The sequence below is a fragment of the Pectinophora gossypiella genome, chromosome 24 (genome assembly GCF_024362695.1).
Source record: "Pectinophora gossypiella chromosome 24, ilPecGoss1.1, whole genome shotgun sequence".
Taxonomy (NCBI): Eukaryota; Metazoa; Arthropoda; class Insecta; order Lepidoptera; family Gelechiidae; genus Pectinophora; species Pectinophora gossypiella.
This window is the reverse complement of record NC_065427.1, coordinates 9,949,006-9,975,620: the sequence shown is the minus strand read 5'-3', so window position 1 is coordinate 9,975,620 and position 26,615 is coordinate 9,949,006. Positions and strand designations below refer to the sequence as shown.

Genomic DNA, 26,615 nt, shown 5'->3' with positions numbered 1-26,615 from the left:
CTTCAGTTTTTTCTTAAGACTACCAGTACATATAATTTTATTTTGTTCTAACAGAAATGGAATATTATTACATAACGCTGTGAAACACGGCCAAACAAACAGATAGACACACAAAAAAATAATAAATTGTAGTATAACAATGGCTCCGATTCCTGCAGACACTTCTGTTACTTTAAGTTATACCTGTCATTTTCCTATCCGCCGAAAAGGAAAGGGACGGATGATTGACAGATCTTAATTTTAGGAAAAATGAGTAAATGAATGAATAACCCGGGCGAATCAAAAAGGTACCTCGCTAATATGCAAATCGTTTGACGTGTGCTGTCAACTTAATTCTGTCGGGATATTGGCCAATGTAAAATTTTTAGACGGTTGTTTTTGATTTGTGCTTAAAATTGACGTGTGTTCCATAAATTTTATACTTGTCGATTACCCGTCACTTTTCTTTTCGGCGGATAAGAAAATGACAGATATAACTTAAATAAAATTAGATGGTCTTTACAGGAATTAACACCAATTTTTCCTGTTTATTTTTAAAGAACGTCTATTGCCCCGTGCCGAAGTTTTTCTTGCAGCTTTTCCCCGGCTGTACAGGTTATGAGAAGCTGCAGTAGTTTTAGGCGGATGAGACGTTCGTTATGTAAAAATTGACGATTCAAAATGTAACTATGTTACCTACTGAATATAGATATTTTTGAATTTCAATTTGACATAGTAGATTGACCTTTACGATGCGTTTTCAAGAGTCCATGTATGTCTAGGGTTGCCAGGCCCTAAAATACAAAGGCTCTTGCCCTGTCCGTCGTGAAAAATTATGTACCCGAGTAATGAGAAAATAGGTAATTATCACCGACACCGACCACCGACAGAGGGATTGTGTCCTCTAACATGATGGACTAATGTTATGGGCGATAGGCTGATCCCTTATCACCATAAGGTTCATCATATCCAGCTTACGATAACGTATCAACAGTGGCTGCAAGTTGTCTTTGATTACTTGTGGCTCTGCCCACCCCATTAGGGATTATGGGCGTTAGTTTATGTATGTGTGTAGGTAATTATCATTTTAAATCTTGACAACGCCATCTAGGTTATTTTGGAGAACGTAGCCTTGAAAGTTCCTTATAGTCGTAAGACCGAAAGTCCAAACTTCATTGTTTAACTTTTGTGTCTGGCAATCTCGGCCTTAAGAGGTTATCAGCCTATATACGTCCCACTGCTGGGCACAGGCCTCCCCTCAATCAACCGGAGGTGGTATGGAGCATACTCCACCACGCTGCTCCAATCAGGGTTAGTGGAGGTGTTTTTACGGCTAATAGCCGAGACCAACGGTTTAACTTGCCCTCCGAAGCACGGAATCATCTTACTTTTTCGGACAATCAGGTGATTCAAGCCTGAAAAGTCCTTACCAAACAAAGGACAGACTCACAAAGTGATTTCGACAATGTCCCCATCGGGAATCGAACCCGGACCTCCAAATCGTGAGCCTAACGCTCTAACCACTAAACTACGGAGGCTGTTAATGTCCCTTAATGTTTAACAATAAATAAAAAAAAAGTACCGGTCTGACTATTACACCATTTAGGCTGTTTTTGACGTTCAAAAAGCGCTAACCATGTAAGCCAATTTTGAAGAATAAATATTTTAGAATTTTTTAATTTTGAATTTTAGTTGAATGAAAATAACCCCATACCCATCTTGATAGTAAACTCTGCCCTTACACCATTAGTGACTTGATAACTAAATATGTGGCACCGTGGAACAATGCGCTGGAATCCGGGGGCAAAGTTCAGCACACCACTCTGGTGCGTGACGCGCTTGCGTCGGCGAGTATTGGCTAGTGTAATCTTAGACTAAAGAATAATTTTAATAGCCCCGATTCCTGCAGACACCTCCTAATTTTACTTTAAGTTATACCTGTAATTTTCTTATCCGTCGAAAAGGAAAGGGACAGATGATTGACAGCTTTTAATTTTAGGAAGAATGAGTAAATTAATGAATAACCCGGACGAATCAAAAAGGTATCTCGCTGGTATGCAAACTGTTTGACGTGTGCTGTCAACTTAATTCTGTCGGGTTATTGGCCAATGTGAAATTGTTAGACGGTTGTTTTAGATTTGTGCTTAAAATTGACGTGTGTTCTATAAATTGTATGCTTGTCGATTACCCGTCCCTTTCCTTTTCGACGGATAAGAAAATGACAGATATAACTTAAAATAAAATTAGATGGTATTTACAGGAATTAGCATAGAATAAGGAATAATACTACGTATAGAACGGCAACTCTCCGCTCCCCACCAGCGGCTGAGCTAGGCTTACCTCACCCCCCTCGAACATAGTTTAGACTTGAATCGTATGGTGTCAGACGTCACACACACAGATTCGCGTGTACTATAATGTCAAAGTGTAGTGTCTGTGTAAAACGAGGTTGTTTGTACGCAGTGTCTGGGATGTGTCCAGCGGGTCATGGGGTCATGACAGGGCGAGTTGGGTCATGGATGGCCACTGCAATTTTATCTAACGAGAGACTTTCCAATCGGCGATCCCCAAAAATACGATAGATGGCGTTGTTAACTTTTTTTCGTTTAAACTTCTAATTTCACGGATAACAGACATATACATCTTTTATCGTTTGTTGGTGTCTTGTTTTTGGGTATAAATGATGACCTTTTCTATTAAACCCAGGAACAATTACGACTTCCGCCCATTATTAAAAATCATTATAAATAATTTAGAATTTGGAATATATTTTTTTTTATTATTCTGATCAAAATAATGAGAAGCAATTTAGGTAGCAACATCATTCTAAACATAATGAAATCCAAATATCAAGCAACAATTATTATTATTATTTTTTTTATCAGTGTCTGGTGCAGTCAAAGTTTGGTCGACGTCTGTTGGAGTAGGGATCGGTAAAATTGACTGAATCTGTAAATTTGGAGGTTGAATGTTATTATTTTTATGTGCTTCTATGCTGTTCTGGGAGCATATAAAAAACATAGAACACGTTCAGCTGCTTCTCTTCCCGGGCATGTCGTAAAAACCGACAGAGGGATTGTGTCCTCTAACATGATGGACTAATGTTATGGGCGATAGGCTGATCCCTTATCACCATAAGGTTCATCATATCCATCTTTGGAATTCGTATCAACAGTGGCTGCAAGTTGTCTTTGATTACTTGTGGCTCTGCCCACCCCATTAGGGATTACGGGCGTGAGTTTATGTATGTATGTAATGTTATTATTTATTTATTTATTTAAGATTATTAACCCACACGATAGAAGATGCCAATTCTTAACGACCGCACTATATTATTATCAGGCTCGCAACGGTGTCCGGGGTACATCAACGTGATAGGTGTTTCCTCCTCGCATTAGTATTTCGGGATGCCATTTTTTTATTTATCACACCACTTTTTACGACTTCCGTGATTATCAAGTTCAAATTCCAATATAACTCACACTTCACTTCACGCTTGTCACTTTTATTATCTAATTCTTTAACAGAAATATGAATTTTTTTTTTTTCTTATCCAACACAGACCTAAACCAATTAATTTTGTCGAATATGTTTTTTATGTTTGGATCATAAATGATTATCACGATCAGAGGTGAAGGAAAACATCGTGAGGAAACCCACATTCCCGAGAAATGCATTTTCGGCGGTATGTGACCTAACCTGTATTGGGCTGGTTTTCCCTTCGCTGGTTGGAAAGTCAGTCAGGCAGTCGCTTCTGTAAAAAACCGGACCTGTCAAATCTTCAGGTTAGGTAATGGGTAAGATGATGCATGAAAATGAACGTTTGGAACGAGAAAGTATGAGAGAGAGAGAGAGTGAGAGAGAGACGGAAAGAGGAAGCGGAAGCGGATTTAGTTTTTAACTAGCGACCCGCCCCGGGTTCGCTTGGGTGCAATGCTGAGGAAAAAATGAAATTATTTACGACATCACATTAAAAACCTCAAAAATAACAGTACTTCTCCACTTTTACTGGATGTTATTATACATATAAACCTTCCTCTTGAATCACTCTATCTATTAAAAAAAACCGCATCAAAATCCGTTGCGTAGTTTTAAAGATTTAAGCGTACATAGGGATATAGGGACAGAAAAAGCGACTTTGTTTTATACTATGTTAGTACATACATACATAAACTCACGCCCGTAATCCCAAATGGGGTGGGCAGAGCCACAAGTAATCAAAGACAACTTGCAGCCACTGTTGATGAACTAATGATGGACTAATGTTATGGGCGATAGGCTGATCCCTTATCACCATAAGGTTCATCATATCCATCTTAGGACTTCGTATACTATGTTAGTGATTTATATTAATGAGAAGATGGCGATGGCGATGGATGGTATGTGAGGTTGAAGGAGGTTGTGTATTGTTGATGTGGAAAATAAAAGACGAATATTTAAGAGAGTGTACTTATTGAAGATGGCGAACAATTCCAAACCTACACTTCTTCTATCGTGTGGGTTGTGAGGTGGATTACTTACCCCATCAACCCTGGTGTCAGGGTTACTATTGAGCCGCCAAAGGCTTCTGACATGGCTCATGTAACGACTACTAACTTTCATCAGTAAGTAACCGGGACCAACGGCTTAATATGCCTTCCGAAGCACAGGTCGTCTTACTTTCGGACAATCAGGTGATCAGCCTGTAATGTCCTGTAACCAAACTAGGGATCGCAGATTTTCGTGATGTGTCCCCACCGGGAGCCCAACGCTCAAACCACTGGGCTACGGAGGCCGTCCGTACATGAATATTACGTACTTATAGTGAATTGTACTCTTTCTATAAAATTCGTAACTATCGTACATTTTGCTGGACTTAACCTCTCACTCTTCTCACAGATAACGTTTAGATTATATACGTAATCCTACGCATGTTTACATTTATTCATATATCTTGACTTGTCCCAAATATTGGTTGTTGCCTTCAAAGTTCAATCACCTCAAGATTTTACATTCATTAATGTACTTATAGAAAAAAAATATATACAGGGAGTTAGTGACATCATAACGAATACTGAGGGGGGTGGTTCAGACCATGATTCTGAGTTGATATCAAGTGGAATTTCCTGTCGGAAAATTTATGAAAATTTTTGTGTTTTTTTTATTATTTTCAGTTCCATACTTTTGGCACGGAAAATTCCACTTGATATCAACTCAGAATCATGATTTGAATCATCCCTCAAAGTTTTCGTTACGGTGTCCCTAACACCCTGTATAAATAGGTATTTGCTAGTCAATCGTGATCAAGCTTAGACCTCATCGTCACTTACCATCAGGTGAGATTGTAGTCAACGCGATCGTGCAACGAAAGTGTGGTACTCAACTCAAGTCGTAGAACGGAAACTCTCCGCCTTTTTTTTTTTGTTTTGGTTTTCCCCGAAGGGTAAGGCAAAGGGAACTATGCGCATACAGCCATGTCTGACGTATTTTTTTTCTTGATGATTAATGAAATGATGAAAGGTGATGATGATGAAACCTAAGCCCCCACCCTCGGAGTAGACTCCTACTCCGAACCACAAACGAATTAACTCAAAAGTCCGCATAAACTTTTGAGTTATGAAGCGGCTTCCCGGCACGAAGCGAAAATAGGCAGATACACTTTGTTTATTGAATACTTACTCCAATATAATAACACTCGCGAATGTCTTCCGACTAACTTAATGCGATCATTAACCACAAAACACCACTTCGTATTAATTATTTAGATTACTCAATGAAGAAAGCAACTGTCCCGTTCCCGTTTCCCGCCGAAAACGCCCCAACTAGTCAAATCAGTCACTTTTTACTAAACGTCAAACCACGAAATGACTATGCAATTTGTATGAAAAAAAAACACACTATGACGTCATAGAAAAACGTGATAAAATGTCGGACTTATTATTACGTTTTTCTTGATTAAAATTCATAAATAAGTTAAGTAAATAGAAAAAAATGTTATCCTATGTCTACCCCTTCCTCTCTTCCCTTCAATTTTTCCTTCTATAATGTTTGTTATAAATGAATCGTGTCGTATCAGGTGGCCAATCATATTTCCTCTCCGGTTCTCTATAGTCTTATATCACATATTGATGTGTGTATATAGGTTTTGGCGGGAAGAAGAGAGGAATGGCGGTTACTCCACCGACAAGAGCGCAGCTCTTAAATAGAGAGAGAAATAGAAAAAAAGAAAATGTTTTTCATTAGTGTTAGATCTGTCTTTATTGGCGGCTCAATAGATAACCCTGACACCAGGGTTGATGGGGTTGGTAATCCACCTCACAACCCACACGATAGAACAGAGAGACTTACTAGGAAAAGATAAATAGTTTAATTTACGTAGGTACGTGCAACATTATCATTGAATTATTAACAATAATTGTTTAATTTAGAAGAATATTTCGTATTCCTAGCAAATCATTGACTTTTGCCTTGTTTATTATGTTGAACGGTTAATTAAGTATTGTTTATATTTAGATTATCAACGGAGGTTACATTTTTACGTGATGCAAGCATGAAGCTGTATGTATAGATTAATACTCTTATAATTTAAATTAAAGTTAATAATATAATTACTGATAGTACATGTGGAGCTCGGTGGCGCAGCGGTTAACGCGCTCGGTCTGCGATTGTTGAAGTTAAGCAACTTTCGCAAAGGCCGGTCATAGGATGGGTGACCACAAAAAAAAAGTTTTCATCTCGAGCTCCTCCGTGCTTCGGAAGGCACGTTAAGCCGTTGGTCCCGGCTGCATTAGCAGTCGTTAATAACCACCAATCCGCACTGGGCCCGCGTGGTGGTTTAAGGCCCGATCTCCCTATCCAACCATAGGGAAGGCCCGTGCCCCAGCAGTGGGGACGTTAATGGGCTGGTGATGTTGAGTACATGTTGGTATGGCAGAAGAAGCATGAAAGTAGGATTAATGCTGTAGAAATGAAGTGTTTGCGTAGCATCTGCGGTGTTGAGTGAGAAACAGTGTGATAAGAGAGAGATGTGTAAAAGACGATATAGTGACTTAGATTGAGAAGGGAATGTTAAGTTGGTTTGGACACGTAGAACGGATGAAGGATAATAGGATTACGAAAGCGGTATACAAAGCAAAGGTTGATGGTAGGGCTGGCAGAGGAAGACCTAGAAGGACGTACATTACCAAACTGGAGATGTCCTTAGAAAAAGGTTTAGTACGGTCTACTATGAACTGGCGTGCGTGTATGAAGCGATAGATGAATGCGGAGGAAGCAAGAAAGTATTTTAATTAAAATTCAAAAATATCTTTATTCAGTAGGTAACATGGTTACACCTTGAATCGTCAATTTTTACATAACGAACGTCTCATCCGCATAAAACTACTTTACCTTCTCACAACCTGCATGGCCGGGGAAAAGAAGCTACAAGAAAAACCTCGGCACAGGGTACTAGACGTTCTTTTAAAAAAAAAGTAAACATAAAATATTTTTATACAATTGAGTAATTTAGCTAGGAAAATTCCACTTGATATCAACTCAGAATCATGGTCTGAATCAACCCTCTAAGTTTTCGTTACGATGTCACTTAACACCTGTATACCTTACACCTCTGTTCGTGAGAAGTAAACTACTTTATATTTCGATCTTTGGACTGGCATGCGCATGCGTACGGTCACGAGCATTAATATGTATACACTTTGGTACCATGTCACATTATCTTTTTGACAAAAGAACTGTAAGCAGTGGCGGATTTACAAATTTGCCGCCAGTAGGCTATTCAAATTTTACCGCCCCTACTGACCTCTGAAATTCGATACTAATTATAGTCGAGTGCACAGCGCTACCAAAAACACGGCACAAAGTTAGCAAAATATGTTCGGTTGAAGCCCGTACAGACGTAAGAATGTTCAGTATACTGTGCATTACTAAAATGTTATAACTCTTGTCACTTGTTTCTTTGTGTATAGGTATAATATCTATTATTTTACTTCTGTAAGACAAAAAAAATTTGGGCCAAATTTGCCGCCCCCTAAAATCTGCCGCCCTAGGCTTCAGCCTACTCAGCCTACTGGTAAATCAGCCACTGACTGTAAGTCTCACTAAATGTCAAATATGTTAGTGCGACAGAGTCCTAAAGTGGGTACATTATATTGCTGATGACTGTACGACCATTAACTATTTCTTAGATAATCAAAGTCATCAAGCTGATGCAATAAAAAAAAAACTCTACCTACTACAGGTATATTAAGGCGAGGTTATACCTATTCTACGGTTCAAAGTACAGAAATAAGTATGAGTATGCCAAAATGAGCGAAATGTAATTGAGTAGTAAAATTACGTCAGAATTAACATGATCTTCTATCGTGTGGGTTGTGAGGTGGATTACCAACCCCATCAACCCTGGTGTCAGGGTTACTATTGAGCCGCCAGAGGCCCCTGACATGGCTTATGTAACGACTACTTACTTACATCAGTAAGAAGTAACCGGGACTGCCTGTCTGACCTTCCATCCCGCGAAGGGAAAACCAGCCCAATACAGGTTATGTTACATACCTTCGAAACGTACTTCTCGGAAAAGTGTGTTTCCGGAGGGGGTATGGAGCATACTCCACCACGCTGCTTTAGTGCGAGTTGGTTAGTAGGGTGAGAGCTCTCAGCGCTCCCATTTTATCCGGCTGAATAGTTACTGCCATTTGAAATAAACTTACAGTAAGTCATTTAAGAAAAAATACCAAAAAATCTGTTGCCTTCCAAAATCTTTTGCGACTTAAAGGGGGGGTATGCACCCCCCGGGAATGACGAAGCAGTTCAACTCTTTTTTTTTCTCAAGACCACAACAACCCGCGTGATAGGTACAATAAAGTTACACAGTCATGTCTTGGAAAAAAAATAGTGTACCTATTTAGTTTTAAGCATTCCGTATTTTAACTGTAAATTAAAAAAAAATACCGTTCGTTGCTTATCTTCCATACATAAACAGCCTGCTGGGCACAGGCCTCCCCTCAATCAACTGGAGGGAGTATGGAGCATACTCCACCACGCTGCTCCAATGCGGATGTTATCTTCCATAACATGTCGTAAAAGAATACGTCTTAGATAGCTGTGTTAGGAGAACGCGTGATTTGACATCGAAGTATCACGGGTTCGAATCTGTAGTGTCTGTGTAAAACAAGGTGTTTTGTATGAAGTGTCCGGGGTGTGGTAATATCTAGACTCTAGCCATAGAGGAGGCCAATCTCTAGCCGTAGAGGCGGCCAATCAGCTCGCGACACCAAACACTTCAGAACCCCGATACCGACCGACCCTCATTCAGCGCTTATCGCTATCGACCCAGTAGGGTCGATTAATTCTTTCAAATATTCTTCCTCTCAGACAACGCCCTGAGCTGAGGTTCGCGCCCAACTGGGCACCCTCAGGCCTGTTGTCTTAAATTTTGTACCGGGTGAGAGCCCTCTCCATTTGTCATTTATTTTTATTTTTTTTAAAGAACGTCTAGGGTCCTGTGCCAAGGTTTTTCTTGCAGCTTCTTTTCCCCGGCTATACAGGTTGTGAGAAGCTGCAGTAGTTTTAGGCGGATGAGACGTTCGTTATGTAAAATTGACGATTCAAAGTGTAACTATGTTACCTACTGAATAAAGATATTTTTGAATTTGAATTTGAATTCCAGCCAAGGTAAATAAAGATAATATCTAGAGAACCCCTAATAGGCAAGTCTGACACTCTCTTCAAAAACCTCGTGGATCCACGCGAGTGGTCACCTTAGATAAGCAGGTCAAATATTTGCTTAATATATTTTAAATATACCTAATTAAATATAATCATTAAATAGTACGTGTGAAAAGAATCGTAAGTATCGAGCACGCATCGTTCATCCAGTCACTTAGTAATTAATTTATTATATGACGAAATTATCGCAGAGGCCGGTCATAGGATGGGTGACCACAAAAAAAAAGTTTTCATCTCGAGCTCCTCCGTGCTTCGGAAGGCACGTTAAGCCGTTGGTCCCGGCTGCATTAGCAGTCGTTAATAACCACCAATCCGCACTGGGCCCGCGTGGTGGTTTAAGGCCCGATCTCCCTATCCATCCATAGGGAAGGCCCGTGCCCCAGCAGTGGGGACGTTAATGGGCTGATGATGATGATGATGACGAAATTATAATGTCATGTTTCGTTTAGTAAGTAGGTACTTTCTAAGATAGCTATGGTCCTGTGGTACATCAGATTGCTTCTCAATCAGGGAGCGCCGCGTCGAACCCCGTTCACTAACACATTTGACTAGACCACTGTACAGGGTGTTATTGACATCGTAGCGAAAACTTTTATAAGAGCGACCATAGTACACCCTAAACTACGAGGCCCTTGCTTCCCTGCGTGTACTCTTCCCGGTGCGCAGGCGGCAGGGTTCAGCCTACAGTGTTCAGTTCCGCAACGTCGAGCGGCGCAACCGCGTGACCTATTGACATTTTTTGTAAATTCTTAAGTTATTCGAAATAAACTAAGTGAATACAAGTTCTCGGTGTTTCCCTTAAACTTTGAAGGATGATTCAGAATTGATATTAAGTGGAATTTTCCGTCGCCAAAGTATGAAACGCTAAATAATTTTAAAAAGCACTAAAATTTGATCACGCGTGATCCTATATTGTTTCCTTATAAGTATTATATGTCTTATCTATTAGGCAATTGAATCTGATAAGAACAGGATTCAGAATTTCGTGACCTAACCAGGACCTTACTTTTTTTCACTGATATCATAAAATGACATAATTCTATCGCTGATAACTAACAGTAGCCGCCGGGTCTTCATGACAAACGCTATATTGAGCGCTTCGACCATTAGCCGTTTGACGTCCATCGTAGATAGCATTCGTATCGTTTATTGGTAAAACGCAAAATAAAATTATCGTTCGATTCAATAAAATTTGTCGAAATCTATAAGTTTGCTTTTTTCCCTAACATGCATAGCACGTGATTTTCTTCGTAATATTTTAACAACTTATTTGGTTTCACATATCAGCACCAATCGACAAAACGACATAATTATATCGTCAGAATCGATAAAATGACCGTGACAAAATTTTATCACGTTACGCAAGTTAGCGCTACTCGAGTCGACACGGAATTTGGTTGTTAAGATTCAGTATTATTTGGTATATCCGCGTAATCTTACATCAATTAGTCATTGAAAAAGTAGGTAAGTACCTATACATTTCAGAAGCGTAGCGTGCCTTAGCAGGGGGGGGGGGGGGGTTATAGTCCCCTATAAAAAAGTTTGGGGGAAGGGTAAAGATTTCTCTTTATGCCTGGAACTTCGAATAAGAGAGCCTCAGAGCCTCAGAGCACTAACGCCGCCCTCAAACGATGTCGGGTGTTGCCAACTTTTGAACGCACGCTTTACGCGGGAAAAAAAGGAAATTCCTTTTTTGACTTTTGTTAAGACCCGTCTGCAAAAAGTTCCTTGATTCCGGGATTCAAACCCGGAACCTCCAGTTTCTGAACCCAACGCTCAACTAGACCCTGGAGGTCGTTAGGTTAAGAAGAACAATGCTTATACGTAGTGAGTATCATTCAACCATCACGTGGTATGGTATTGTTGTAAAATCATTCATAATTATCATGACATAAGGTCGTTCACATTTTCATGAGACCTATTTTTTAATAGGTACCTACTTATTATTTATTTTAATGTCGACCCGACTATATCACAATTGGAGTAGTCAGAGGTAGAGAATGCAATCCCGACTCAAGATCGGAAATTCAAGATCCCGCGGGATTGGAAATATCAATCACGCGAAATCCCGAAGTTTTCGGGATCTTGTCTAGTTCATAAAGAAATGTAAAGTTAGGATGGATGAAAACGATGAAAACTACTTGTGTGTGATAGTGAGGTTAATTTAAACAAAATATTTTTTGAAAGAAAACAAGAACCTTTATTATTATTATTGCGTATGGCAGACAAAAATAAAATATCCTGCGTGGATCATATATCCAGCTTAAGCTCACCTAACCAAGTCTCTGCCACATCCGTCACACAATGCAGCCCGGCTATGCCACCTGGGAACCGGTGCAGAGGGCACTCGTTCACTATGTGAGATATGGTTTGATCCGGGTGACCACATTCACAGTATGGCGACTCTTTTAAGCCCCATTTATTCTTCAATATTACTTAACTAAATCACCACTAGGCTGATCACCTAATTGTCTAAAAAGTAAGATGATCCGTGCTTCGGAAGGCACGCTAAGCCTTTGGTCCCGGTTACTACTTACAGATGTAAGTAGTCGTTACATGAGCCATGTCAGGGGCATTTGACGGCTCAATAATAACCCTGAAACCAGGGTTGTTGAGGTTGGTAATTGACCTCACAACACACACGATAGAAGAAGACTAACTAAATAATTAAGTTTTCTTTGGAAATTAGCATAATCAGAACAAAAAGTATAACTCAAGGAGATTCGCCCAATCCCGTCAATCTCGAATGGGATCTCGTCATGTTACGCTTCGGGATTCATCCCGAAAAATTAAACGAGATCTCGCGAGATCGGGATTCCGCAAGATCGGGATTGCATATACCCTAGTCAGAGGTAGAGATCGGGATTCCGCAAGATCGGGATTGCATATACCCTAGTCAGAGGTAGAGATCGGGATTCCGCAAGATCGGGATTGCATATACCCTAGTCAGAGGTAGAGATCGGGATTCCGCAAGATCGGGATTGCATATACCCTAGTCAGAGGTAGAGATCGGGATTCCGCAAGATCGGGATTGCATATACCCTAGTCAGAGGTACATCCATCGCAAGATGAACCAAGTAACCACGCGTCACAGAACTTTCTGTTAGACCAACGTGTTAGGTGAGCCGTATCGCCGTTTATAATGGTCGAGCCGAATGTCAGTGAACACTGCACTGAAGATAAATTAATGACTCATTGGTGCTAGTCCGGTACCGGAGTCCGAACGGGTGAACGAGTACTATTATGTATTTACTTTGAAACCATGTCACATGAACTTTTTTGACAAATGAAACCGTAAGTCTCATTTAATGACAAATATGATATTGCGACAGGGTTCTAAAGTAGTACATGATATTACTCATGACTGTACCACCACACCTCGGATTCTTCATACAAACAAACCTCGTTTTACACAGACACTACACATTGACATTATCGTACACGCGCATCTGTGTGTGTGACGTCTGACGCCATACGATTCAAGTCTTAACTATGTTCGAGGGGGGGTGAGGTAAATCTAACTCGGATGCTGGTCTTCTTCTTATCGTGTGGATTGTGAGGTGGAATACCAACCCCATCAACCCTGGTGTCCGGGTTATTATTGAGCCGCCAAAGGCCCCTGACATGGCTCATGTAACTACGTACTTACATCAGTAAATAGTGACCGGGACCAACGGCTTAACGTGCCTTCCGAAACACGGATCATCTTACTTTCGGACAATCAGGTGATCAGCCTGTAATGTCGTAACCAAACTAGGGATCACAAAGTGATTTTTGTGATATGTCCCCACCGGGATTCGAACCCGGGGCCTCCGGATCGTGAGTCCAATGCTCAACCACTGGACCACAGAGGCCGGATGCTGGTGGGGAGCGGAGAGTTGCCATTCTATACGTAGTACTATTCCTTATTCTATGATACCACGGGAGCACGGTGACTGTTTTAGATACTACCTACCTTCTGTCGTGGAGTCCCACGAATTCTACGTTGGGTGAGTGACTGATTATATGCAATTACTGTGACATCACTGATAAAAGAAAAATAAGGGATCATAGTCTATGGTTTTAATGTTTTTTAGAGAGCGCGGGACTTTGCGTGTTGGCGCGAATACGTTATAAGAGAAGAGAACACGATAAGAGTACGAATCGTGAGAGACACCAGGTAATGGTAACTCTCACGATTTGTTTGTATGAAGAATCCGGGGTGTGGTGGTACAGTCATGAGCAATATCATGTACCTACTTTAGAACCCTGTCGCACTATCATATTTGTCATTAAATGAGACTTACGGTTTCATTTGTCAAAAAAGTTAATGTGACATGGTTTCAAAGTAAATACATAATGATACTCGTTCACCCGTTCCGACTCCGGTACCGGACTTGCACCAATGAGTCATTAATTTATCTTCAGTGCAGTGTTCACTGACATTCGGCTCGACCATTATAAACGGCGATACGGCTCACCTAACACGTTGGTCTAACAGAAAGTTCTGTGACGCGTGGTTACTTGGTTCATCTTGCGATGGATGTATCTCTGACTAGGGTATATGCAATCCCGATCTTGCGGGATCCCGATCTTGCGGGATCCCGATCTCGCGAGATCTCGTTTAATTTTTCGGGATGAATCCCGAAGCGTAACATGACGAGATCCCATTCGAGAATGACGGGATTGGGCGAATCTCCTTGAGTTATACTTTATGTTTAGATTATGCTAATTTCCAAAGAAAACTTAATTATTTAGTTAGTCTTCTTCTATCGTGTGTGTTGTGAGGTCAATTACCAACCTCAACAACCCTGGTTTCAGGGTTATTATTGAGCCGCCAAAGGCCCCTGACATGGCTCATGTAACGACTACTTACATCTGTAAGTAGTAACCGGGACCAAAGGCTTAGCGTGCCTTCCGAAGCACGGATCATCTTACTTTTTAGACAATTAGGTGATCAGCCTAGTGGTGATTTAGTTAAGTAATATTGAAGAATAAATGGGGCTTAAAGGAGTCGCCACACTGTGAATGTGGTCACCCGGATCAAACCATATCTCCCATAGTGAACGAGTGCCCTCTGCACCGGTTCCCAGGTGGTAGAGCCAAGCTGCATTGTGTGACGGATGCGGCAGAGACTTGTTTAGGGTAGCTTCAGCTGGATATATGATCCACGCAGGACATTTTTTTTGTCTGCCATACGCAATAATAATAAAGGTTCTTGTTTTCTTTCAAAAAATATTTTGTTTAAATTAACCTCACTATCACACACAAGTAATTTTCATCGTTTTCATCCATCCTAACTTTACATTTCTTTATGAACTAGACGAGATCGCGAAAACTTCGGGATTTCGCGGGATTGATATTTCCGATCCCGCGGGATCTTGAATTTCCGATCTTGAGTCGGGATTGCATTCTCTACCTCTGACTACTTCAATTGTGATATAGTCGGGTCGACATTAAAATAAATAATAAGTAGGTACCTATTAAAAAAATAGGTCTCATGAAAATGTGAACGACCTTAGAGTTACCATTACCTGGTGTCTCTCACGATTCGTACTCTTATCGTGTTCTCTTCTCTTATAACGTATTCGCGCCAACACGCAAAGTCCCGCGCTCTCTAAAAAACATTAAAACCATCCATAGACTATGATCCCTTATTTTTCTTTTATCAGTGATGTCACAGTAATTGCATATAATCAGTCACTCACCCAACATAGAATTCGTGGGACTCCACGACACCTTCTAAACGAAATATCATCATCATCATCATGTCGTCCAAACCGTATCTGGCGACGGCGACTCCTAAATATCTATACCGGGTCGTTGTTGTAGTGGGCTCTGACCCAGTAACCTTCGGAATCAAAGCCAAACGTTTTTTCAACTAGACCAACTATCACTTATTCAACACATGCTCATCAGATTAATTAAATTTGGTTTGAGAAATAATAATTTTTGTACCTAATTAAAGCGTCCTTTCTTGTCCCCAATTAATTATAACGACTACGTCGCGAAATTGCATTAATATTTTAATTAATCAATTACATACATTATTAGTCTCTTTAAAAGAATCAAACCTCTTTAAAAGAAACAGCCTCCATGGTCTAGTGGTTAGAGCGTTAGGCTCACGATCTGGAAGTCCGGGTTCGATTCCCGATGGGGACATTGTCGAAATCACTTTGTGAGACTGTCCTTTGTTTGGTAAGGTCTTTTCAGGCTTGAATCACCTGATTGTCCGAAAAAGTAAGATGATTCCGTGCTTCGGAGGGCATGTTAAGCCGTTGGTCCCGGCCTCAACCGAAAACATCCTTAGGCTGCAGCACCCTCACGCACTAATTGGTTGTGGTTTCATTAACCCGGCCACAGGGGGGACAGAGTCATCTTCTCCGTACACCGCTGGGGCCGGAGTGAGATGGTAGCTGAGTTCGGATTGGCACCCAGACCTACGGGGTATAACAAACGCTTGCCCAGGGATACGGGTGAAGACCTCAACGGCTGCAAAGGCGGAGATGGGAGCCATCGGTACGGCAATACAGGACGGAAGAGGCGAGTCACAGGGACTGTAACCTGGAACCTGACTGAGGGCAGCAGTAACTGTCAGTGCTATTCACAGGCGGAGAACAGGATCAGTACGGTTTTGAAATAGACTATTCTAGGCGCCATCCCACTCGCGTCAGACAGAGTACTGCGGGGTAGAAGGCAAAAGGGAAACTACTGTCCTATTTTTCCCTAAAAAAGTAGCATGGGGAATGCTACACCGACAAGAGCGTGGCTCTTAAATTAGTGATGCGCCCGCCATCCCAATCAGGTAATACTGACGTTACTACTTTATCAGGTCTCTAGCGCAGAGTACTACGTTTTCTTGGCCATTATAGGTAAATATAACACTAACAACGCCTCCCTCCGTTTTCATCTATTTTTTTCTATTATTACAATTAAGTACAACATAAAATAAACTCACAGGTATATCCCAATAGGCGTAGTCAGAGGTACGTCCATTGCAAGATAAACTAAGTACCCACACCTCGCCGAGCTTTCTGTTAGACCAACGTGATAGGTGAGCCGTATCGCCGTCTGTAATGGTCGAGCCAACTGTGTTAGTGGAAACTGCACTTGATATAAATTAATAACATGATCCTCCGCCATCATCCTCATTTTCCTTATCCTCGTTAGCAATCAGTCATTTTCATCACTCGTGGAGTAATGTACCATTCTTCACCTGTATCCCCGAAGGACAAGGTGTATAAGGTGTATAGTAAATACACATCCTCGCCAGCTATATTTAAGTCCCATGTAATAGGGGGTAAGCCTATTGCCATTAACCGGGCACCAAATCGTGGAAACCACGTACATACATAACATACATAAACAGCCTATATACGTCCCACTGCTGGGCACAGGCCTCCCCTCAATCAACCGGAGGGGGTATGGAGCATACTCCACCACGCTGCTCCAATGCGGGTTGATGGAGGTGTTTTTACGGCTAATAGCCGGGACCAACGGCTTAACGTGCCCTCCGAAGCACGGAATCATCTTACTTTTTCGGACAATCAGGTGATTCAAGCCTGAAAAGTCCTTACCGAACAAAGGACAGTCTCACAAAGTGATTTCGACAATGTCCCGATTGGGAATCGAACCCGGACCTCCAGCTCGTGAGCCTAACGCTCTAACCACTAGACCACGGAGGCTGTTAGACCACTGATATCAATTATCTACGATCTAAACATGGATTGAAAACTAAATTCGAATCCAGTGGTTTAGATACCGAACCGGGATTATTTTTATTTTTTTGACGTGACTTATTGTAGATTTGCTGCAGATAGCATTTTTTACTTGGCTGGACAAATGGGGAGCGCTGAAGGCTCTCACCCGGTACAACGTTTAAGACAACAGGCCTGAGGGTGCCCTGCCCAGGCCTATTGTCTTAACCCGGGATTCAAACTCGGGACACTGCGTAAGTGTGCGTGTTATCAACGGGTTCAATATTCGCACTTGAAGGTGATGAAGCTTTGACCTCAAGTGTTTGTTTCATATTTGTTTGTTCTCTATTTCTAGACTTTGTTGCGCGCCACTGCGGGGCCGAATTGACCTAGGTCTGGTCTAGATAGGACAAAATTGTTGTGAATAACAGCTTCAAATTAATCTTAAATAGGTGTATTTTTAGCTTCACTTGTTGGTTAAAAACAACTAATTATGTAGGTGTCTAATACCTAACTCAACGTCACCTCCCTAGCTTTATCCCGTTTCTCACAGGGTCCGCTCTTCTTCTATCGTGTGGGTTGTGAGGTGGATTGCCAACCTCATCAACCCTGGTGTCAGGGTTACTATTGTAGCAGAGTAAAACTCTGCACATACTGGCCTTTTGTTCGGACCATCATAATTTAAAATTACGAAATTCTCATTCCATTCCATTCGCATTTCCTTTCATTTTACTCACTTTTGACTGACTGAATCCCCGACCTTCATAAAAACAACAAGTGTGTTATACCGTTTAGGGCCGTGCCCTCTAAATCCATAGTCTTGAATCTTTTTGAAATGTGTATATTGTGAACTATTATTTTTGTGACTATGTTACTAAGTTTTGTGAAGTGTTTTTAATAAACTATATATATATATTGCTGCTTGCTGTTGCTTCTACTTTTTCACCAATCATTCCCCTACTCTGCCGGCACGTCGGAACACCTCACCTCACCTCTCAGCGTGCCGCACTATTGAGCCGCCAAGGGCCCCTGACAGATCCAGCTTCGGATGGCACGTTAAGTTGGTCCCGGTTACTACTTATTGATGTAAGTACGTAGTCGTTACATGAGCCACCTCACAACCCACGCGATAGAAGATTCTAATTCTACATTGTTTTAGGTTTACGCGGTTATTATCATAATTAAAACGGGTTCTTACCGCGTTTAAAGTAGGGATATGAGACTCCCAATATTTCGACACTGTTGCAAGTGCCATGATCACGGGATTACTGATGGATGAGATTGGAGTGGAGTAGGTAGATCTATAATTATATACGGGCAGACATATCTGTCTACCCTCCTTCTTTGCCGCTTGATTCTAATTCTGTTACGGGTAACTTAGCTAGGGCTAAGTTATTTGACTGCATATACTTAGCGCAGCTGTGATAGTAAGTATATCGTATGAGAACGGAAGGCTCGTTATCGGATACCGGGAGCGGAGGTCAGAACGTGTAACAAAACTATGCATAACCTTAGATTATAATAACTGTTTCACTCTATAGCCACACCTCGGACACTACATACAAAATGGCTTCGACGCCACCAAACACTTCAGGACCCCGATACCCCTCAATCAGCGCTTATCGCTATCGACCGACTAGGATCGATTAATTCTTTCAAATATTTTTCCTCTCAAACGACGCCCTGAGCCGAGATTCGCGCCCACCTGGCACCTGGCCTGTTGTCTTAAACGTTGTACCGGGTGAGAGCCTTCAGCGCTCCCCATTTGTCCGGCCAAGTAGTTAATGCCATCTGCGGCAAATCTACAATAAATAAATAAAAAAAAGACGCCGTCTTGCACAAGCGGGGCGCATGTATTGTCAACGACACCACGAAACCGCACCACTGTGGTGTCGTTTACAAATTTTTTTTAGGTCTTAACGTCAAAACCTCCGTACCGTACCGTAAACGCGCTCGGTCTGCGATTGTTGAAGTAAAGCAACTTTCGCAAAGGCCGGTCATAGGATGGGTGACCACAAAAAAAGAAGTTTTCATCTCGAGCTCCTCCGTGCTTCGGAAGGCACGTTAAGCCGTTGGTCCCAGTTGCATTAGCAGTCGTTAATAACCACCAATCCGCACTGGGCCCGCGTGGTGGTTTAAGGCCCGATCTCCCTATCCATCCATAGGGAAGGCCCGTACCCCTGCAGTGGGGACGTTAATGGGCTGGTGATGATGAACGTCTAAACACGAAATTGCTATGGAATTTATACGAAAAAGCAACCTGGGACGTCATAGAAAATCGTGACAGAATGTCACACTTATTTTTTACAAGTTTCTTTATTCGTAAATAAGTTAAATAGAAAAAAAGAAAACTTTTTTATCACCTTTAGATTTGTCTTTATTTAGTAATCAGAATTTCATAATTTATCTTTGACCTAGAAAACTACCCAATTCTATACCAGTACGGTCACGAGCATTAATATTTATACGCTTTGGTACCATGTCACATTAACTTTATTGACAAATTGAACTGTAAGTCTCACTAAATGTCAAATATGTTAGTGCGAAAGAGTCCTAAAGTGGGTACATGATATTGCTCATGCACAGCAACTGTACTATACTTATATCATCATCAGCCCATTAACGTCCCCACTGCTGGGGCACGGGCCTTCCCTATGGATGGATAGGGAGATCGGGCCTTAAACCACCACGCGGGCCCACTGCGGATTGGTGGTTATTAACGACTGCTAATGCAGCCGGGACCAACGGCTTAACGTGCCTTCCGAAGCACGGAGGAGCTCGTTTTTTGTGGTCACCCATCCTATGACCGGCCTTTGCTAAAGTTGCTTAACTTCAACAATCGCAGACCGAGCGCGTTTACCGCTGCGCCACCAAGCTATACTTATATAAGAAAAAGTTTTAAATAAAAAACTTATAATCATTAATAAAAAATCCCCGTTTATTTTTTAAAATTCCCTAAAACATCACTGAAGTGTCTTAACATTAAAATATTTACACTATACACACTCCATACAATCTCCATACATAATTTCAATACAATTTCTATTCTATCCATAATTTCGATATGTCACAAAAAAGAAATAAAAAAATAAAATTTTCGTAAAAAAATAATAGGTAGTAAAAATCGTTTAACAGCCATTTTTTAATAATAATCTCATTAATAAACATAGGTTTTTTTTTAAATAAAATTATGCGTAAATTAGTTATATTAAACTATTAACTGGTATAATTAGTGTTTCTGGATCAAGTTAAAAATTGGTTAAAAATTGGAAATAGATTTTACTACTGGAGGGGGTATGGAGCACACTCCACCACACTCCTCCACTGCGGGTTGGTGGAGTATGTCACTTGCAATATATTTTTACTTTATAAACTATTTCAAGGAAGACTGCGTGTGCAATGGTAGTGTTAAGTACCTAACTTACTTGATATTGATATTTGGCTGTGTACTTATGAAATTCTTTATTTTTTATATTTTAATAATTTTCAGCTATAATGGGAGATTTTCTTTTTTCGAATTTAAAAAATTAGTTCTCAAGATGGCGCTTAACCAACTACGCTACTGGGCCATAGCCAAAATGCCAAGGATAGAAAAAAAAACTTTCATTTAATTTAAAAAATAAATCAACGAAACAAAGTTTTCCTATTCTCTGTCGGGACATTCTGATAAGGTTCAGTTTTCTTTCTTCGTTATTTGATAATTAATTTTATTTTCAAAACATAAATATTAGAAAAATGCGTTTCGTTTTATGATTTCAAAAAGAAAATTTCAAATATAATGTAATTCGTGTCTATGGTGTAAGTGTGAGTGTGAAACACTTACAGTGTTTCTTTCTTTCTTACTTTCAAATAATATAACGTTCCGTTCCTTGCAGTAACCTACAAAGTTCAGCGCCATCTATCCAGCAGTTAGGATAAAAATAAAAAGAAAATCCCTCAATGAATGAGGATAAAATCTACAAACTCAAATGTAGGTGGCAGCACTGTTGAGTGTTCCTAAATTTTGACAGTTCTCCATACTGTCCAGCTAAAAATCGTGATAAATTGCTATAAGCTGTGAAGCAACGTGGAGTGTATCCCGTCTGAAAGCTGAGTTAAGAAAAATAAAAGCAGCCATTCGGAAAAAAGGCAGTTTTTATTGAAAATAAGTATTCCTAAGTAAAAATTCCTTTCTTCATTCCGATCTTTAGGGACTAAATATAAGTTGTAACACTATGATTTTGCAGTTAAACGCTGTGCAAAGGGTTATAGTGTGAAAATATAACCAAAGCAATATGTTTGTATACTCAAATAGTATAGGGAACTGTCAAAATTTAAGAACACTCAACAGTAGCGACACCTGATGGGAGAAATAGACAGTTTTTATCCTCAATGGTAGTAGAGCCATTTTACCGAAATAAAGTATATACAAAACGATCACTTAATATTTATCATAGTTATCATATCACATAAGAATCATATCAAAATTGGTCATGCACTAATATTTTTATTTACTATAGCAATATAGTATGGTGCAAGATAGGAGCTTCGCTATTTACTACAATATTTTTTTATGCTTGTCCGAATTTTATTTCTTTGACCCATTATAAGGGCCCTCGCTCACGGCAACAATTTGCAGCGATGCAGTCGCGATGCAAACGTGGTTGTCCACTGACACCCCCCTCCTCAATTCTTCCCCCGATGTCGTTCGATACGGTCGCTCGTTTGTATCGATACAGTAGCGCGTTTGTATCGATACAGCCACGCGTTTGTACCGATACAATAGCGCGTTTGTATCGATCCAGTCACGCGTTACTATCGCTTCTATACCGCGTTGGAATTGCGACTAGACCGCGTTAGTAGCGACGCTATTGCGGGTTTTAAACGCACGACTGCATCGCTGCAAACGGTCGTAGGCGAGACTCCTGAGGAAGCTATGAGATCATGCTGCTATCGTCAGTAAGCTATGCTTGTCTCATTTACATAACCAATATGGCGGCCTAATGTCAGTGTCAGCACCATAGACACTTTTTCTTGTTTATTTTGTCCGTAGGACAGGCAAAGGGGATTAATCCATCCAGACATAGACATTTCACAGGGTCGGAAATCTTTGAAATGACTCATGTATGTTAGTGTTAGCCGTTGTAGCTCAGTTAGAAGAACGCTTGACTCTCAATGTAAGGTCACAGGTTCGACTGCTAGCACGGGCCTAAACCAATGATTTCCGAATAAGTTTTTGACCTATGTTTCTATTCCCTTCTGTTACTCAGAAACTTCTTTTGCTAGAGGGAGAAAGCCAAACCGCACACTTACACACGCTATTGCCTCTCTCGCTCTAACAAATGAGGGTCCTGAGTCATCATCATCATCAGCCCATTAACGTCCCCACTGCTGGGGTACGGGCCTTCCCTATGGATGGATAGGGAGATCGGGCCTTAAACCATCACGCGGGCCCAGTGCGGATTGAGGGTTATTAACGACTGTTAATGCAGCCGGGACTAACGGCTTAACGTGCCTTCCGAAGCACGGAGGAGCTCGAGATATACCTGGCGTGTTTAATACAGAGCTTCGTCTCTGTTGATTGGTTGTCTGTATCTAATCTTTTTCTTTTTGTATGCATGTGTGTCTGTAGACCAAATAAATGTTTTTATCTATCTATCTATCAGATGAAAACTTTTTTTTGATCACCCATCCTATGACCGGCCTTTGCGAAAGTTGCTTAACTTCAACAATCGCAGACCGAGCGCGTTAACCGCTGCGCCACCGAGCTCCTCAAGGGTCCTGAGTAACAGAAAGGTATAGAAGCATAGGATAGTGCGATGAGGTGCTGACAGGTGTGGAACCCTTAAACGACGAGAAAACATGGAAAAGGGTGACACTAAGTCCACCTGGTTCTCTACTTTGTAAATTGCATCTACCCACACCCCGGACACTTCGTTCAAAACATCTCGTTTTACACAGACACTACACATTGACGTTATCGTACACGCGCAACTGTGTGTGACGTCTGACGGCCATACGATTGAAGACTAAAGTAAGACTGAAGGTGATGAGGGGGGGAAACCTAGCCTGACTTGCCGTTCTATTCGTCGTATTCCTTATTCTATGAACTAGGAGTGAATCTAGGCCAGAGCCTTGGTATCAATGCTGTCTGTCGTAGCAGGGGCGGCAGGCGCAAGAGGCGCCACTGGAGCATCTTTCTCAAGCGGCCTGAACGACCAACCCCCAGCGCCGTCGAACTCTAACACGTGCGTGTGGTATTTCCTGGGGAGAAGAGTACAGATTAGGGAATCCATGGAATATTTAATTGGATAACCATAAGCAATTTGACATTTGCGCATATAAAAGTAAGTGCGCAACGCAAACAAATGTCAAATAGCAATATTGCTTTCTTAGAAGAATTGCTTCGAAGTGGCCATTTTAAGAAGATGGGAGCCATCGGTACGGCAATGCAGGACGGAAGGGGCAAGTCACAGGGACTGTAACCTGGAACCTGACAGAGGGCAGCAGTAACTGTCAGTACTATTCAGAGGCGGAGGACTCCTGTCCTGTTGCCTCCCGCCCCGCAGTACTCTGTCTGACGCAAGTGGGATGGCGCCCAGATTAGTCTATTACAGGACAGGACAGGAGTCCTAGTATGGATTTGTGATAGACTAATCTGGGCGCCATCCCACTTGCGTCAGACAGAGTACTACGGGGCGGAAGGCAAGAGGGAAACCACCGCCGTATTTTTCCCTAAAAAAGTAGCATGGAAAATGCTGCACCGACAAGAGCGTGGCTCTTAAATTGATGATGATGGCCATTGTAACCCCCCTTATCTTAAAATAAACATACCAGACGCTGGGTCGATGAGTGATGGAGAGGAGAGTGATGCCCTCCTTGACAGCCTCCTCGTACATCACTACCTCCGTTTCCATGGACACCGCTGACGTGCACTCGTCCAGAAGAGCATATACTGGCCTGCAGACGAGGAAGAAGCAATATAAATAATTGTCGATTACGTGTTTGAATGTAGCTGTAATATCGGGAAATAGGTACGTTTACGAGCATTTAATATGTTATACACTTTGGTACCATGTCACATTAACTTTTTTGACAAATTGAAGTGTAAGTCTCACTAAATGTCAAATATTATTATGTTGCGACAGAGTCCTAAAGTGGGTACATTATATTGCTCATGACTGTAGTATTATGTACTTTCTTCTTATTTTATTAGCTAATTTATAGTGGTTATATAGTATATAATTGGACTAGTTTGGTAGTCGCTTCTATACAAAAAGCCGCACCTGTTAATAACTTCAGGTATATTGCTCACGACTGTACCTAACTACGAGCGAAAAAACAACCCTGCGTTCTTCTGCGAAGCTAGTTTAATATTGCGGTTTGCCGCGGCTTGTACAATATACAACTGTAGGACTGGTGTGTTTAAAGACAGCTTTAAAAATAAAATATTCTTCGTATACAAACATGCTTTATTACACCCTCTATATCAAACCTTTGTAAAAGTTATTTATGAATATCATCATCATCATCAGCCGTACGACGCCCACTGCTGGGCATAGGCCTCCCCCAAACACACTATTTATGAATATAAACACAATATTTATGAATATAATGAGGATAAAAACTGCCACATTTCTGCCAGTTCCCCATACTATTTGAGTAAACAAACATATTGTATTGGTTACATTTTCACACTATAACTCCTTGCGCAGCGTTTAACTGCAAAATCATAGTGTTATATTTATTCCCTAAAGATCGGAAAGAAGAATCTTAGAAAAACTTATTTTCAATCAACACTGCATTTTTAAATTTATTCTTCATTCATTCATTTTAAACTCATCCTTCAGACGGGATAAGTGTATCACACACAATAAGTGTATCCACGTAACTCTACACTTTATAGTCGTACTCCTTGTTACTTTACGAGGAGTTCGGTGGCGCAGCGGTAAACGCGCTCGGTCTGCGATTGTTGAAGTTAAGCAACTTTCACAAAGGCCGGTCATAGTATGGGTGACCACAAAAAAAAAGTTTTCATCTCGAGCTCCCCCGTGCTTCTGAAGGCACGTTAGGCCGTTGGTCCCGGTCGCATTAGCAGTCGTTAATAACCACCAATCCGCACTTGGTCCGCGTGGTGGTTTAAGGCCCGATCTCCCTATCCATCTATAGGGAAGGCCCGTGCCCCAGCAGTGGGGACGTTAATGGGCTGGTGATGATGATTATGACTCCTTGTTACTTAATTCATAAATAAAATCGAAAATAAGTCTAAAAGTAAAATTAAATGATTTTTATGTTATGTTACTTAATGTTTTTATTGTGGCGGACCCAACTAGTTGGCCAGCTAGTTCCGCCCACATGCAACAGATGGCGCCACATTCAATAGTGCAGTCTTCAAGCAGTCGTGAAACGCGATATCGAAGTTTACACAGCAAGACGCATATATACTGGACCACGAAGGCCGTTGGTCATACGCCACATACTCACCGATGATAGAACATCCGGGCCATGGCCATCCTCTGCTTCTCCCCGCCCGACAGCGTGGCCCTCCAGTCCCTGACGGCCCGCAGCCCGCCGTGCCTGGCGGCGCAGGCGTCCAGCCGCACCACGCGCAGGATGTGCGCCGCGCGCGCCTCCGCCTCCTGGTCGTCCGCGGACGCCCGCGACGGGTACGTCACTTGGTCGATCAGGGAGCCTTGGGACATGTACGGCCTGCGAACCATTTACAGATCCCTAAGGCCTTAAGAAAACAAAAAAGTTGTTGCCACTGTATACGGGCCTAGCACCGTAAGCACGCGACCCTTTCTCGCCGCGACAGAGATCGTCTGTCTCTTTCTGTGCAGTACTGTGAGAGAGTGACGGGTGACGTATGTTGGGGGGAGAAAGAGTCTCGCGCTTACGGTGCTAAGCCCGCAGGGGGGATTAAAAATGCCACATCGAAGCAATTCATCTAAAAAAGCTATATTGCAATTTGACATTTGCGCATACAAAAGTAAGTGCGCAATGCAAACAAATGTCAAATAGCGATATTGCTTTTTAGATGAATCGCTTCGATGTGGCGTTTATAACCGCCCTGGTATGCTCAAGTGACAGCTAACATTTCAAGGTTAGTCCAGCTGATGTCCCGCCCTGCGTTGCCATTTCGTAAAAAAATAAATTACCCACGAAATTTTGAACATTTACTTAGTAAAAAAATTACTTACAGTTTTAATGATTTTTATATAAATGACAAGTAATAGTAATTCAATAAATATATTAATCGATAATACACTTCATCCC

At 41.4% G+C, this 26,615-nt stretch overlaps 1 protein-coding gene across 2 annotated transcripts in view; it reads right to left on the bottom strand.

Moving 5' to 3' along the window:
* Positions 1-20,277: 20,277 nt before the first annotated feature.
* Positions 20,278-26,615, bottom strand: part of LOC126377725 (ATP-binding cassette sub-family D member) — a 94,414-nt gene continuing 88,076 nt past the window's right edge. For both annotated transcript variants that reach the window (XM_050025526.1, XM_050025527.1), the window contains 3 exons: positions 25,824-26,048; positions 24,174-24,299; positions 20,278-23,603 (listed from right to left, as the gene is read on the bottom strand). In XM_050025526.1, coding sequence (XP_049881483.1) covers positions 23,462-23,603; positions 24,174-24,299; positions 25,824-26,048 — 493 coding nt within the window. In that variant the 3' untranslated portion in view covers positions 20,278-23,461. The remainder of the gene's footprint in view (positions 23,604-24,173; positions 24,300-25,823; positions 26,049-26,615) is intronic.